The 17376-nt window shown below is 44.8% G+C and overlaps 1 protein-coding gene across 4 annotated transcripts in view; it reads right to left on the bottom strand.

Annotated features, from left to right (window-relative positions):
- The window catches only part of MAPK8IP1 (mitogen-activated protein kinase 8 interacting protein 1), a 59830-nt gene that overhangs the window by 17268 nt on the left and 25186 nt on the right, over window positions 1–17376 (bottom strand). For all 4 annotated transcript variants that reach the window (XM_083601964.1, XM_083601962.1, XM_083601961.1 and 1 more), the window contains one exon: window positions 7439–7672. In XM_083601964.1, coding sequence (XP_083458090.1) covers window positions 7439–7600 — 162 coding nt within the window. In that variant the 5' untranslated portion in view covers window positions 7601–7672. The remainder of the gene's footprint in view (window positions 1–7438; window positions 7673–17376) is intronic.

Genomic DNA, 17376 nt, shown 5'->3' with positions numbered 1-17376 from the left:
CTTGTTCATTTGCTGCTCCCAGTTCCCATTTTGCTGTATTTGCTGAAATTAGATTATTATTTTTTCTATGTTAAATTATTTCCTCAGCTGCATTTGCCCAAGCCTAACTTCCCCCTGCAGTCCTTTGGAAGCCTTCATTTGCTCCTCCCAATATCCCCCCAAAATAAAACTAAACCTGCAGCTAGAAGTTTCCTAGGCCTTGGAGACTTAAAGCATTGTTTCCTAGCCACTTTGTTTGCCTGGCGTGCTGCTGGATTTCAGTACGAAAGGAATGCCCCGGGACCTGCATGAAGCAGTACATAGAGGCAGAAAGAGAAGGGAGGGCAGTGGGATATACTGTCCCAAGAGACTGTCCTCTCTGCAGCCAATGAAAGAGAGAGGCTGCCACTAGCTGCCAACGTAGCTTTGAAAGCTGCTCTTGTGCTCGGGCAAAGGAGCCCATGTCCCCATCTGCCTCTGCGTGGCTCCCGGTGGCAACTGTACAGGCTTCAAGCTGCCTCAACAGCAACCATTTCTGCCAATGCATGTCCAGAGGAGGGGCTAGCAGAAAAGGAAGCAGCTTCTCCCACAACACACGCACACACACACTTCAGATGACCAGAGAATGGGATTATGAGATCATACACTTGTGACAGGAATCAACAGAGTTCTTTGGAGGCATTATGCAACCATCTCAATATGGTGATTGAGGGCATTCTGCATGATGTGCCACAGACAAAAGACTTGAAGCTCTCATGATCTGGAGAGGGGTAGGGCTCCCTGTTCCTGAAGAGCTTGTAACATAGTTATTCCTCCACCCATGATACTTGACACTAGTGGTACAAGGTCCTTCACTCAGACTGGCCTTGCTGACTCTGCAATTTCTGCTGCAGCTTGTTGGGTGTGTTTGGAGATAGGAACATTGGCCAAGAGTTGCTGGAAGAAGACACGGCATCTGGTTTCATGAGAGGGAATTACTAAGAGGGGAATCACATTCAGCGCAAGAGCAGTGCTGTAAAGTCTGAGGGAAAGGGATGAGCTGGAAGCTGGACGCTTATCCTTATGCCCTTTTGACAATCCAGTTGCTCTGCACTGCAACACAGTGATGCTTCTGATGCAGTGTCAAAAGATCCTTACTGCACCAGGACATTTTGACACACTGCCCAGCAAGCATACTCCTTTGGAGCAACTGAGTGTCTCTAGCAGGGAGAGAGATTTGGATTTAATGGTACAATTATCAATGGTAGCTGACATGAGATAAAGTCTATGAAACACCACACAGGGAACGCTGGAGATAAAACTTTGCACATACATTAGAAAACAAAGATATCTGTTGTGATCTTTCCGATTTATTAGATTACTTGAAAGGGACTTTGGAGGAGACAAATGCAGCATCCAAGAATTGCAATGTAGGAGGTGAACATATGATTATTATTAATGTGAAAAGGGGACTGTAATGAGAATGAGCAATTCTAGCCGACTGAGAAAGAAACCTCTGTATGAACACACCTTTCATCTGATGTTTCCTTAGGGCTTCTTCTCTCTGCCATATGTGAAGCAGCAACCATCATTCGCTTCAGACAAAGGTGGACCTTTTTCCAGGCTTTCTCTAACTTATTTGACCCTGTCTTCATTAGCCTTAATTCTTCATTTTATACTACAGTTTCACTGGTATTATTATTATTATTATTATTACTAATTATTATTTATTTTATTTATATACTGCCCTTTACCTGGAGGTCTTAGGGAGGTTCACAGAACAAATATGCTGTATTTTTGTTTTAATAATGTTTTTTTAAGTTGCGTACTGCTTTGAGATTTTAAAAATATTAAGCAGTTTCTAAATGCTTTAACATAATAAAATAAAACATGCTTTCTTATAGCAGAACCAATCTGACTGGTGCCATGGAATCAGGGAAATTATTGTTAATTCTAAAAATGTACTAAACAGGTGCAGGTACAGTACAGAAGACAGCAAAGATATAAACGTGTTAAGAACACATTCCTTTTTATTGGATGCTGGGACGATAAGCATATCAGCAATATTGGCCCATAAAGTGTGTAAACAAGGTTAAAGGATAGATCTAAATAAATGAATGAAATTGGAACTAGGATTTCTCTCCACAGGATTATTCCAGCACCAACTGCCATGCCTGAAAGTATTTTGTCTGAACAGATCAGTCATACATATTGCTGACTGATGGTGCTATGTCCGGAAGCCAGATCTGGGGAAGTCTCATGAATGCAGAGCAATGCACTGGAACTAGCTTTGAAATGCCACAGTTTGGACCATGGCTGTTTCTATGTCTCCTTGCCGAAATTAATGTCATATTCCTCCAACCCATGTGTGAAGAAGAAAACGGTAGTTGGCAAAGTGAGACTCTGCCCAGATCAGAATAAGATCTTGTGATCTGCGTTACAGCTCTTATAGGCCTTTTCAGGAAATTCCAGGCCTGAAAGGGTTACTTGCAGACTCCAGCTCTCAGTGCCAGCCTTTGCCCCCCCCCCCCATCAGATATATAGCTGGACTGACAGAGCAGCAGAAATAGCCTGGAGAGAGGTCTGCTGCTGACATAGCTAAGTGCCCTGGAAACTCCTGCCTGTTCCTTTGGAAACGGACAATCTTAGCATCCAGATTTTGCCATTATTGTTGCTCCTGAACAGGCAAAACCAACAGGATAAAAGGAGAGTTTAAGTCAGTCTGGAGACATATTCAGCTTTCCCTTTCAGGGAAAAGTACATTAAAACAGCAAGTCAAGGTACCCACAGAGCCTGCTCAGGGCAGCCTGGCTGAGGAAGAGCCCATGACGTAAATTGCCACCTTTATTATCTGGGAAATTACTCATTTCCGTTGGCTCTTCCTGGCACTAGGTGTATGGGGAGGGGAGCAAGTGAGATCACCGCTTACTCCAGGCCATATTTAACTTCTATGAATATTACTCACCTAGTTCATAAACACCCCTACAGCTATTTAATTTTCATTATTCCCCCAACACCTATGGCTGCTTGTACCTGCCATACATAGCCTTCTGTGAATTCTTCTACCTATCCACTCCCACATGCAGAAGCGAAACACGGACAAGTCAAAATCACTCATCACACTCACACCTGTGAGGACTGCCCTCCCCACACAACCCTCTTCCTGCGCCCAAACTTGAAACTCCTTCTCCAAGGGAAGAGTTGGAATCAGAAAGCATTTCTTAGCTAGTAGGAGAGTAGGGGACTCACCTTAGAGGACTGCATTATGTTTTTGGCCTGCCTTGGCCTAAAAAACACCCTTTTTCTCACACACTCTCAGTGAGCAGCATCATAACCCTCACCACCCTGCAGTTTTTGCTCCCCAAGACCACTCTCATTCTCCTGCGGCAGTAAGCTTGTATTAACATTACTCTGGTGATTCAGCATCTCAGACTGGAAATCCCACCTCCCCTCTATTGAAAAGAAATAAATATAATACATCAGTATGTGTTTGAGGGATAGTATGCATGCACAAACCGCAAGAATAGTATTTTTGTCTCCTTTAAACATACTGTCTCTCTGGCCCAACACCAGGGGCAGACCTTTGAACCCCATCCCAAGATCAAGAGGTTTCTGGAAAAGGAGATTGTGCTTTTGTGGACAACAACAACAGTTGTTGCCTCAGTCTGGTGTTGTACCAAGTACCCAGGCAGGCCCACCCAGCTCATTCACCCAAGTCTTGGTAAAGCAAGCCAGATCAGCTCCTTCATCCATCATGAAGGGATCAGTCAGATTAGTCCCTTCATCAGCCCCTATACCAGGGGAGGTGGATCCCTCTTGGTTCTCCTGGATCTCTCAGCAGCTTTAGATACCAGAGACCATGGTATCTTCCTGGAGCAGCCCTGCAAACTGAGAGTTGGGAGCACTGTACTGTGATGGTTCTGCTATCTGCAGAGTAATTTTTGGGTCATCATCAAGCACCTACCTTGTTCCCCCACACTTTTCAAACACATATGAAACTGCTAGGTGAGAAGATCCAGTCATTTGTGGATGGCACCCAGCTCTATTTGTTTATACCATCTGAGTCAGGTGAAGCCCAAAGTCTGGCAGCCGTCAAGGGCTGGATGAGAACCAATAAACTGGAGCTGAATCCTTACAAGATGGGAGGTGGTTCCTATGTCCAGGAACAGGGTAAGCAACCTGTTCTTGAGGGATTTACACTCACTGATATGGAGCAGGCAGTGCTCCTTGATTCAAAGTCAAGACTGGATGTCCAGGAAGGCAAGGTGTGCACATGCCCAGCCAGGGCTGCCACCTTGCCCCTATAAATGAGGGCTCCCAGGGCCCCGTGACATCAGCATGCCCCACAGCATGCTAGTAGTGTGCGCACACGCCTCATGGTGTGCTGGTGTCACTCGTGCACGCCCCAAGGTGTGCTGCTGATGTGTTGTGTGGGCATCCTGTGGCTTGTGTGTGTGACACAAGCATGCCTCATGGTGTGCACGCATGTCACCACAGAACTTTGTGGGGTCCTGGCCCTTCCATTTTAGATATACTGGGGGAGCTTGTCTCCCCTTGGCGCCTATGCGTTCAGCTATAGCTGGTTCACCACCTATGGCTGTTCCTGAACTGGGATAACTTAGCTACCATTATTCATACTCTGGTAGACTCCTGACTGAATTACTGCAATGCGCTCAACACGGGGCTGCCCTCGAAGAGGGTTCAGAAGCTGCAGATAGTGCAAAATGCAACAGCTCAGCTGCTGTATCGGATCCCAAAGTGGAGACGTATTGCAACTATTCTTTGGGAACTGCACTGGGTGCCTGTATAGGGCACCTTTCCCAATATGTCCTGCTCAAGGATTAATCTTTCACCCAGCATTGTGGTCCTCATCATAATGGCTGTCTCTGCAGGTGCATCTGCTGTGAAAATTCAAACAAGGCTATTCTTCTATCTCATCTTGTTTGGTTCTAAGACAGAGCTCAAAACTGCTGGCATTGAGCGCTAAAGCCAACAAGTGGGGTATCTCTTGTGGAAATTTCAGGTACAGCCGAGCTACACATGGTCCTGGGTGCCAGAGGGAATGTTGCAGGGTGCATGAGACTATGACAGTAGGTGTTTTCCAATTTTACTCTCCTATGGAAGTTGGAGGCGCAGCTATGATGAGAGTGGCTTTGGCCCACCTGGTACTTTCCAGGTATTCTGGACTACAAGTCCCATCAGCCCCAGCCAGTATGGCCAAGCTGGGAGTTACACCAGGTTGGCAAAAGCTGGATAAGAGGGCTCTATCCTTGTCCCCTTTTTCTCCAGCCCAAGCCATTCAGCTCTTCAGCTGGAGCTTTAATAGCCTCTATTGTCAATTGCATAATGGTACCAATTCCCAGCCCCCACCTACACACACACACAGAGAGAGACATGCAGTCTTCACCATCTGCTGCACAGAGCAGCACCTGCCTTTCGGTGCACTTTCCATTGCTAACGTCACTGGGGAAATCTTCTTATATAGTAAGTGGAGCCAATATCCCAGAACAGCATACGATTAAAAATAGCCTCTTGTTGCATGTGGAACCCTACTTGCTTTATAGACTAAACAACAGAGAGGCAGATAAAGAGATTGCAGGTGGCTAGGCTGCGAACAGTTACAGCACGGAGCGCTGAAATCTACACTCCTGCTCTTGGATGGAGGAGGGATGCTGCAGATATAGGGAAGTTTAAAAACTCTTTCCAGTATCATGCAACACAGCCAAAATAGACTGCTCACACATTTCCTGTTACTTCTAATAAATGCTCCCTTTTGAATACTTTCAGCAAGTTCTCTTCCCACTTCCTGGTAAAATTGTTCCCCATCGTAAGTACTCTTCCTTACACCACCATCAAATCATAGAGCTGGAAGGGACCCCAAGGGCCATCTAGTCCAACCCTCTACAATGCAGAAACATGCAGGTAGCTAACTGGAATATTTTGTTTCCTTTAATGTAACGAAGTGTGGTACAGTCTGCTAATGCTACTATAATTCCATTAGTCTTTAAGGTGCTGCAGGATTCTTCGTGTTTACTTTAACAGACTAACATGGCTGCCCCTCTGTAATTTTGGTTCTTCTGTGCCCACACTGTTCTTTTCTGAGCAAATCCCCTTTGAACTAATACTAAGTTATTCTGACCAGTATCCCCAGCTAGGCGTCTAATCTTGTTCAGGGGGTATATCTTTCCTGACAATGGTTCCTAGGGTGCAACAGGTTACAGACAACTCTGGTGTGGTCAAAGATGGCCTCACAATTCTCTGGGCCAAGTCCAGAATCTTGGTGCTTTTTAGAGCTTCATTCCTTAGGCACAAAACAATGCACAATTCTATAGCCATTCAACAGAAGAGAAGGTCACCATGGACTGAATGCATTATAAACCATTTCGACGCAGGATAAATTAAACAACAAGGCACCAGTATACATGCCAAGAATTTCTAGAGGAAACTTGGCATTTATCATCTGCATGACTCATTTGAGGACGGGAATGCACAGAAGAGATGTTGTGGAACGGTTTGATATTTCCCAGGCAAAAGGATATGGAAGTGTTAACTTCCTTACCTGGGGGTAAGCCCCACTGAGCATGCAGGAGAATGAGCTGTTCCTTTCTTTCCACCCACACCCTCTTGCACACACAAACACTGCACAGAGTCTCCCTTCATCAGCAGAGCTGTTATCCCAGCCAAACGTCTCCCGGTAAAGGGATTAACCACTTCCAGGATGTTATCCCTATGGTCTCATTTCTGGGGAGGTAATTCTCGCTTCCCCAAAACGGTGTCCATTCCAAAATGGATTCCCTGCCTTCTTAACTCACTAAAACTTATTCTAATCCACAGTCTGTCAGCTATCAGACTCAGAACATATTTTGAACAGAAATAATGTTAAACTCTGAGCATGTTCAGAGTACATTCCTCTCACAGCTAACAGGTTCCCCCTCTCCCCACACACATGTGCACACACCACACAATCTTGGGATTGTACAGCAGCATTTCCTACTTAAAGACTATAATGTCTACAGTGGTTTGAGCCCCAGAACATCTCAATTCAGAAATCAAGCACTGAAACCCAGTCTCCCCACCCCTGCCACCTTCTAATCCCAGAATCTACCACTGACTCTTACAATCTTCATGGAAAGATAAAGCATGCAGAGCTCCAAGACACCCCAAAGGCTCTCTCTGGCAGCTTTCCCCACCAATTAGAGCACATTCTTGCCCATAAGCAACACAACTATTGGGGGGGGGGAAATGTGAGGTTTGAGTTCAGGGAGGTGAACATGCTTTCTTTGCTTTGCAGACACTGACTTATTTCTGCAGGGGGAAACTATCAGCTCTCATCTTCTGCTTGACAGTGACTGGGAACGATCACAGAGCAATCCAAAACACGTCTATTCAGATCTAAGACACAGCGCTTGTCTTATTCCTGCCCTGCCCTCTCCTGCAGATCCCTACCCACCTCACCCCCTTTCTCGCTCGAGGGACTCACCTGCGTCCGAGGCACCTGTGGGAAGAGATTGAGCGTCGTGGGCCGCTTGGGTCTGTAGGTGTCCATGGTCACTGGCGTGGGCTCCTTCTTGATCGGCTCAGGAGCTGTCCCTTCGTCGCCTGGGGTGTCCCCAGTAGCATCAATCAGGTCTAGCTGAAGCATCTCTGCCTGGAGCCGGCTGGCCTCCCCTCCACCCACTCCCAGAACGCTACTGGTCTGCAGATTCACATGGCTCTGCCAGGATATAAAACAGGGACGGAGGGAGGGAGGGAGGGAGGGAGGGAGAGAAAGAATGAGAGCAGTAATAAGGCTAGGAAGCGGAGGAGGGTGGGTCAGGCAGTCGCAATTCATCAGCAGCAACCGTCTCCTTGTGAAAGGGCATCAAAGCTCCAAATCAAAGCCACCTAGAAGAGAAGCTGTCGACTTGTCACCGTATCAAAAGCTCTTACAAACCACTCCTTGCAGCAGCCCTAACAAATAATTGGGACACCGTACTCCCACCCCCTCTGTTTACTGTGTAACAAATAATTTCTGCAGGACAAAGTTGGGGAAATACAGATAAAATATTTCAGGTGGTAAACCTGTGCCTGGACTGCCCCACTTTGGGATGCAGGCGGAGGATCACGTGATGGGACTGCTTCTTCATCCAAAGAACCCCTGAGTAAAGAAAACTAGATATCAAGGAAAGGGTTCTGACGTAGCCTTCTCAGTCCTATGCTTGGTTTTCTGTATGCAGAGATTGGGTGCAATCGCCAAAGTCTTTTTTTCCTGGACACTTGCCCCCTTCCACACCCTTTTTAATTTTTAGAAATAATTTTGCCAAGCACATACAGCAGAATGTGCACAAGTTTAAAGTGCATACTGTATACAACGAGGGAGTCATTCGACCATGAACCTCCTTGTTCACATGAAATCTTTTAAAGTGAGGCTACTTGCCAAACTTTTGACTTACCGATAGCCTAGGTTGCCCAAACAAAAAGTTTTCCAAAACTTAGCTACAGATGCTCTTGCTATTCTGTCACAATTCTAGCAACTAAGCAATCCAAACTTGGGTTTGGGGTAGATTAGAAAGGGGGAAAACTGTAACATTCTAGATGCTCCAACTCCCATCAAGGATGATGGGAGCTGTAAGCCAAAAACATTTGGAGGGTCATAGATTCCCTATCCCTGGTGCAGAGGGCAAGTTCTAGAAAAACAAAAAACTGATCCTGACCTCAGCTGCCACCTACTGGAGAGGGCCTAGTAGTTCCATATTTAATCAATCAATGTACAGTCATATCTTGGAAGTCGAACGGAATCCGTTCCAGAAGTCCATTCAACTTCCAAAATGTTCGGAAACCAAAGCACAGCTTCTGATTGGCTGCAGGAAGCTCCTGCAGCCAATCAGAAGCCGTGGAAGCCCCATCGGATGTTCAGGTTCCAAAGAACGTTTGCAAACCAGAACACTCACTTCCGAGTTTGTGGTGTTTGGGAGCCAAAACGTTTGAGTCACAAGGCATTTGGGATCCAAGGTACGACTGTATTAATTTTCTATACCATCCTTCATCTGGCAATCACAGGGCAGTTCGCAACATAAAAATACAAAGTAAGAACACCAAATTCATAATAAAACGAAGAAAAACCAGTAACTCCCCCTCCCACAAACATATTTAAAGGGCCATAGAATGTTAATCAGCCAAAGGCCTGGTTATAGAGAAACGCTTTCGCTTGGCGACTAATGATATGCCATGAAGATGGCAGGCGAGCCTCCTGGGGTGAGCATTCCACAAACACAGAAAAGGCCTGTTCTCGTGTTGCCACCATCTGGAACTTTCATGGAGCAGGCACACGAATAAGGGCCTCAGATGATGAGCACTGGATCCAAATCAGTTCATATGGGGAAAGGCGGTCCTTGAGGTATTGAGGTCCTAAGCTGTTTAAGGCTTTATAAGTAAAAACCAACACTTTGAATTGAGCCTTGAAACTAATTGGCAGCCAGTGCAGTCGGGCCAGGATTGGTGTAATATGCTCAAACTGTCTTGCCCCAATGAGGAACCTGGCTGCCAAATTCTTCACCAGCTGAAGTTTCTGAACAGTCTTCAGAGGCAGCCCAACATGTTGCAGTAATCTAATGAATATGAATAGCTTAAGGAAGTAACGCCAAGGCAATCTGGACACGGCAATTTTTCCTAACTCTTGTTAGAACTCATAAGGAATTCAGTGGTAAGCAAAACCAAATCCCCAAAGTGTCTCCACTGAAATGCCTATGGATCATTCTGAAAATGTAAATATTATGCACTGGGTCACTCTATGACACAGGAAATAGCTTTCTCAATGCCTTTCTGTGGTAAATAAGGAATCTTCAAGTCTTTAAGGTAACAAGAGCTTTAAGTTAAAAAGAAAGAAACCATTTGTACAGCTGTACAACCATTTTTTAAAAGCCCCAGAGTGTCATAAAACCAAAGAGCTGAAAGGAGACAAAGATACACTGATTTTAACTGTTGGAACCAAACATACCCAGACTACACCCGTACACTTCATCTCCTGACACTGTTCAGAACACATAAGGTGGCAGATGAAGGGAGCATGTACTCCACAGAAAAGTCTTTGCGGAAGACATAGATCCAGGTAATTCAAGCAAGTGAGCCAAGCCCCATAATATGATGGAAGACAATCCCATTCCTTCTGGGTCAATAGCCACACTGATCTTGAGGGAAATTTCTTTCTATCATCAATATGTTTACTAGCTAAGAAATGAGCCAAAGTTATCCGCCACATATTCCTAAAGACCACTTACTGCACTGCAAAGCTATAGCCACACAATGGCTTCATTTGCATATAATGCTCAACCAAACCATGATTTTAGAGAGCACAAGAAAATGTGCGGGTACCTAGAAAGAAAAGCTTGGCTGCTTCGCTTCTCCCCTGATCCTCCTTCGCCTGCTGCGCTATCCTGAGTTAATTCACAGACTCATGATTTGTCTCCCCCAAACACTCTTAGGGAGCAAGGCTGAGAACTTAAAAGCTCTTGGTATGCTTGGGGTTCCCCATGCAAAAAAGAGATTTTAAGCTCTTGGCCTTCCTTCTCAGCAAGGCCCACTCTGGCTCTGGGAATGATAGGGAAGCTCTCACAAAATCTTGCAGGACATCCCACAAGCTCTTGTGAGAGAAACTCCTCCCTGCCTGTGTATAGGTGAAATTGCACATGTTAAATGTGTGTAAGATGCAGGCATACTATAGACTACATAATCTCTCAAATTACAGAAGGGAAATCTGTGTGCCTTCCAGATGTTGTTGGACTCCAACTCCCATCATCCCTGGCTACTTTGCTAGGTGACGCTGATGGAAGCTGGAGCCCAACATTCGGAGGCACACAGGTTCTCCATCCCTATTATAAATGCTTGCTTTTGTGCCATTCCCAGTTTGCCTTATGATGAGAGCTGCACTTTTCTCTCAATTGCCCGGCCTTGATTTGTGATCCATTTTCTAGATTTATGTTCTTCGTAAGTATGGATTTAATAATATGCAGCTCACTGAAGCTGCACTAAGAATTGCTGCATCATGATTTCCATGGACAACAGATCATTCAGACTTTTCTTCTTCTTCTCCTCCCTGGGGTTTAATGGCATAGCAAGGCCAACAAAATACTACAACTCAAGGTTCTTCACAAACTTTTTTGTGTGTGCTTAGCCCTATCACTCTAGCTTCACCATCCTTCCATAGCACCATTTATCTTTAATCAGAATACAATTCTGAGTATTTTTCACTGAGAAAATCTCCTTATTTTTGCCTGAGTTCCTGATACTATGTTGGAATCATATCAGTGGAAAAGTTCAGTCTTTCCTCTACATAAATAGATCCGAGTTCCATTCTCAGTTCTTCCTCCTCTTCCAAACCCCTATTTATTCCTGATGATACAGCACACATCTTTAGAGCATTCATATGCATGAGCAGTCACCGCTTGCCTCTGGGGAGCTGGGCTGGGGGTCATCAAGCTGTCTACTTTACATGGTGCACTTAAGAATGGCAGGTGCACTATGAAGTAATAGACAGAGCAGCATCAAGTTCCTGTCTGGAGAGATCCATTATCCAGAAATGTTGGAGGCCTGGAAAGGCGTGTGTGTGCCAAGAGAGGAGAACAGGCTATATGCAATAATGAATCGCTTTCAAAACTGCATTGTAATTATTTTGTGGTCCTTCCCGATTAACTGGTATAAACAAAATTGAAGGTTTAAAATGTGGCACAACGATTAACACCCCAGCATTTCACTTCTTTTCACTAGCATGGCAAACTATTCAAACTTACCGGTACTTTGCGCTGCAGTATGACAGAGTGGCTCCACAACCTCACAAACTAGCTTCCATTGTGAGAGGCAGTAAAACAATGTTAGACAAAACAAGGCCCTAAAAATTGGCAACTGTATAGCTTGATATGGGCAGTGCTCAGGATTATTTACTTATACATCCAGCTATAGCAGCAGTGGGGAACCTCTGAGATACCTCTCTCCATTGCTCCCCTCCTTTAAAGCCCATTTTTCCTAACCCACCTTCCTGAGCCTCAACTTGTCACACATGGATTTTTAAGAACACACATTTATACAGAGCAAAGCACACTGTTGAAAGTAGACAAAAGCGTACTGGTGCTAGCCATCCCTTTCAGCTCTGCTACTGCAACCGCAGAAGGTCATAAATTTCTAGTCAACCATTTGAAAACCTACCATCCCTTCGTCTGCCTGACACCATCTGTCCCAATTCTGTTAGCATATGTTTCAGACAGCCATTCTGTCCCAAGTCTCCTTCAGAACATCTGTAGTGGGCTTGAACTCTGAAAGGGTGTCAAAGCAATGTGGCTCTAGTGCAGATGTCAGTGTGTGTTGAAACTAATCCATCAGCTGTCACATTCTGGCATTCAGGCTTACTGGGCATTTTAGCAAAGGGTTTTTCTTTGGCAAGATGATCACATGTAAGAATCTTAGGCTGTGTACACCCAAAATTGTATTCTAGAATCAATGGAGACCAAGTTGTTTTCCCTACATGGTTTTCTTTACATAGACTGGGTTGTTTTCCCTACACAGTCCGCACACAAACCAGATCTATCGCGTATATATTTTGCTCCTGAAAAGTGCTCACTGGAAAACTGTCATTCTGAAAATAAAAGTTCATTGCAGTAAGGTGGCAATCACCATTTCCTTCTTCATTCACCTGGAGCATGTGTAGAAAGGAAAAGCATGGATGATGTAATCAGGGAGAGGGTTTTAATATCAAGTAACCACAGCCACCCTAGTAAGATGGTAGTATCTAGAATCAATCTAGATTGAAAACAGCATGTTGAGAGCAAACATGAACGATTCCAGATTGAGAAAAACACATTTGTGCTACAAGCAGGTTAGTGTGTGTGCAACCATAGGATCAGTCCTGGAAAGGAACCCAGTGGTCATCCAGTCTAACCCGCTACCAATGCAGGAACGGCACCACGACAACATCCCTCAGAGGTGGCTTTCTGGCCTCTGCTTCAAAGCTTCTAATGAAAAGAGTCCACCAGCTTCTGTGGCAGCCTGTTCCACTGTCAGACAGCTTTAGTCAAAGAGATGGACAGATGGATGTGTCTTCCTAGCATGGACCCTGAGGGTTCTGGACCACACATGTTGGCTACATGCAACAAAACCCACACTTTGCAGAACAGCATCTAAACTTTCCCTGGAGCACTTTTTTCAGGTCCTATCTCAGAGCAGAATTGTTTTGTTTGCATTCTTCCACGCGCTCTCTGGCATGCAAACTTCTGATTAAAGCAGCTATGACTGCGGCTGTGTATATGTACGTTTAAGCTTGGGTGCTCTTCTTGGTCAACAAATACAATATCTTAATTTTACCTTGCATGAACTTGCTCGGATGTGCTTTTCTAGCCTTCAGTTCTTGCTGAAATGCATTGCTTTAAAGTCTTTAGTTCATGAATTTCCAGGCAGGGTTTGAGGTTGCTGACATCTGTTATTTGCACTCATGGAATCGTAGAATTGTGGAGTTGGAATGGCCATCGAGTCCAACCGCCTGCAATGCAGCACTCTTACAATTTTTTAAAAAAATGTAGCCCATGTCCAGTTTCTTCCTATCTGATGTCTATTTCACTCTGAAGCAGTGCAAGATGCCCTTTTCTATAAGCTACTCATGATCCATTTACATGCAGCTTAATTTGAGTTGGAGCAAACCAGAGACTGGCCCCAGAATCATATGCAAGCACTCAGCCTTGGGCCTTGTGACATAAATATGAACACTACCACTGAGCATGTACGGAAAGCTTCCTTCTCAGTATTAACCCCCTGCTTTCAGAGAACAGGGCTGTCAGGTTGACCAGAACCCCCCGGCACATCTTATTTGAGAAACTACCAGCACTTTAGAGTGAAACAGACACTTCCCATACATAACGCAAGATGTTTCAAAATGCCATCTTCTACCCCATGCAATAGAAGTGCAGCAGAACTAAATTCCATCAGACAAAAATGGGTGATGCCATGCTCCATAAAGTTACTCTTAATTGGTAGACAATGGAACAGGGCACAGGTTTTGTTACAGCAAATGATCCTTCTATATAGCTTTCCTCTCTGCACTTGCCACCTGTTAGTCCAGAGAACATGCATTTTCTTTGAAAAGCTCTGAAGCAACAGAACTAATTGCTGTGGCTCCTGCTGAAGTGGCAACTTTGCCCATCCTCCTCACTGGCAGCAGCAGCAGCAAACAGGCTTTAGTCTGTATCCCAGAGAAGATAATGGGAGGAGGGCAGGTATTTGGACAGGTGGAATGGGAGGGCATGGAACTGCATTCCTTCCTGCTATGCTGGAAAAGGAATAGTCATAATAAGGCTTCTTTACTGCAACATTTGTGGTGGAAGAAGCACCAGAAGAATCTACAGCAGTTGCCCTTGTAAATGGAAACGTTATGTGGTACCCAGTCCAGCGACACAACTGTAAGGAGGTAGAAAACCCAACACGCTCCTGAGTTTATGAGCAAGCCCCCATTATTTTCTGCAAATGGTGCTCTGATTTTGAATGACTACAGTCTGCACAATCAAAACTGATTTCAAACAATTACTGTATTTTTCTGTCTATAAGACCCCTACATGTATAATATGCCCCAATTTGGGGGGGTACTCCAATTTAAGAAAATGGGGGAAGATCTATCCGTGTATAAGACACCCCCAAATTTTGGACATTATTTTTTAGGAGAAAAACCTAGTCTTATACATGGAAAAATATGGTATGTAGAAACCTCAGCTCAGGGTATTCAAAATCTCTCTCTCTCTCTCTCTCTCTCCCCCCCCCCCCCACCATAAGTGATGCCCCTTGGGGGAATTTTTTGTCAGTTCCATGTAAACCATTAAGTCATATTTTAGCTTCTTTCAGAATTTTGTGTCTTAGGCATTTTTTTTTCTGGCTGTGATCGCTCTCTCTCCTTTTAGCTCCTTTCTCAGTATGTCTCTGCAAAGTGCCTGGATACACAACGTATTTGTTTTGATCAGTGTCCATGTACTCTGCCCAGCTGTAACATAACCAGAGTTTATTCTTTAAAAATTACTTCTGATTTACAAAAAGAAAGAAAAGAAAAAAATCTCTTCTAGGTTTTCTATCCCTTTATTCTTCTTCAAGCACCTTTTTGAGCTTCATCTCAAAACTACGTGGCTCAGTCACAGCCAGCATGTTCCAAACGTTGAAGTTCAGAGTGGTTAATTGGAAGTCGCCCATTAAGTCCTTTCCCCCCGGAGCCTGAAATGTTCTGTATCTCATTTGTAGAGAACGCACTTCCTCTGGCGACAGAGAACCCTCTCAGCTTTTCTTTACATCTCCGCAGCTTTCTTCCCTCTAGCATGGCATACATAATAAATGCATCACACTTCTGCCTCTGTTGTCAGAAAACCATGCAGTTTTGAAACTCCACCATTTTACAATCTCCTGTGGCTTTCACAGACAGCTCAAATTGCCGTCTGAATCTTTCCCGACTTCTTCAACATGCAACCTTCAAGGCTGGTGGGAAAGATGTGCTTCTGTCAAGGGAGAGGTGCCAGAAAGGGGTGGGAAAAGCCATTTTATTTCCTCTGTTTCCCTTACTACAGGCATGGCCAAACTTGGCCCTCCAGATGTTTTTGGGACTACAACTCCCATCATCCCTAGTTAACAGGACCAGTGGTCAGGGATGATGGGAATTGTAGTCCCAAAACATCTGGATGGCCAAGTTTGGCCATGCCTGCCTTACTACTATTAGGAGCATAGAAACAGCCTTATACGGAGTCAGACCATTGGTGCATCTAGCTCAATACTGTCTACACTGATTGGCAGCATCTCCCCAGGGTCTCAGGCAGGGGTTTCTCCTAGCTTGACCTGGAGATGCCAGAGACTGAACCTGGAATCCTCTGCATGCAAAGCAGATCTGAGCTATGGCCCTTCCCCATGGTAGGTCCCATTCATGTTCTGGCAGGTTGAATGCTCTGGTGCCAGCAAAACCAGGAAGGCTGGTTGGGATCCTGGAGCAGGAATTACTTTTGTACCCAATGGGCTATCATGCCCCTCCCTTGCTGAGATACATGATACAGTCCTGGATTATTTGGTTGTGTTTGCTTTCCATCAGCACTGCAGCGCTAGCGACATAGTACTGCTAGAGCCACTACCAAGTCACCCTGCAACCCTTGTGGGCTCATTTAAAGTGCATTTCAGCAGATTCAGATCTAAGGTGGTGCCTAACACACTGTGGTGGTACAAATCTCACATGGCCATTATATCTCAGCCGCCCAGAGTGGCTGGGGAAACCCAGCCAGATGGGCGGGGTACAAATAATAAATTATTATTATTATTATTATTATTATTATTATTATTATTATTATTATTATCTCCTTAAGTATCCCATGAGGAAATGTTTCCATGGGGGGGAAAAACCCCAATCCAAACAGAAGGTGGCATCTACAAAACCAGACTTTGGGTAGAATCACAAGTTCTTTCCAGACAACAGTTTTGATGCTCGGGTCTGTGTGATGTAAACATAGAGAAGAATGCCTCCAAGCATGTGCTGAGCTCCTTTCCTAATCACCGATTAACCATAACCACTTCACATATATCTGGGATTAGGGAGAAAGGCTTCTATACAAAAGGATTTGGCTGTCATTGAGGCTTGAACCTCTAGAGTTAGCAATTAGCTATGGGAATAATAATTTTATTGATTGGTTGGTTGGTTGGTTTCCCCAGCCACTCTGGGTGGATCCCAACAGAATATTAAAAACACAATAAAGCATCAAACATTAAACAATTCCCTAAACAAGAAATAAGAACCATCCATCATGTGCTATGGGAGTGTGAGAGGTGGGCATAAAAAGACATGCAAGATGCTCTGGAATAAAGGGAGGAGCTTTTAAAATGAAGCCTCATAAAAGGAAATGAACCTTCAGTACAATATAGACTGAAGGCTCTGCCAATCAAAAGTTGAGATTATTGCAGGATATCTGAGGATGATGCCAATTCCCATTCGCTTAGCAAAACTCTCCATACAAGATGCCCTTCATTTAAGTGCCCTCAGATCTCATAAATGCTGAGGAAAGTTTCTTGAAGGCTGAGAACAGTTAATACTTCATAGATCAAGCCCAACCCCCGCTGATCTGCAGCTGGGAATGAGTCCCAGTCTAGAGCCTCATGCAAGAAGGATTGCTTAATAAGCACACAATAGCAGCGGCACCTGCATTTGCTTCAGGCCTGGGTGCTCCTCCAGGTGCAGTCAAGACACAGTGCATTGCAGTGACGTTGCCTCAGGGTGACCCAGACCCAGGATGCAGCATAAAGAGAACTGAACACTTAAATACAAACCACAGAGAGACAGGCGGACCATTACTGCCTGCCAGCTTCACCCAACCAGCTGCTCTTTGGGTATTTTAAAGGACAACACCCATCAGCCCCAGCCAGCACAGTGATGCACCAGATTGGGGAAGG

Source organism: Podarcis filfolensis (assembly GCF_964270895.1).
Source record: "Podarcis filfolensis genome assembly, chromosome: 1".
Taxonomy (NCBI): Eukaryota; Metazoa; Chordata; class Lepidosauria; order Squamata; family Lacertidae; genus Podarcis; species Podarcis filfolensis.
The sequence above is the reverse complement of the archived record's forward strand: the minus strand, read 5'-3'. Positions and strand labels throughout refer to the sequence as shown.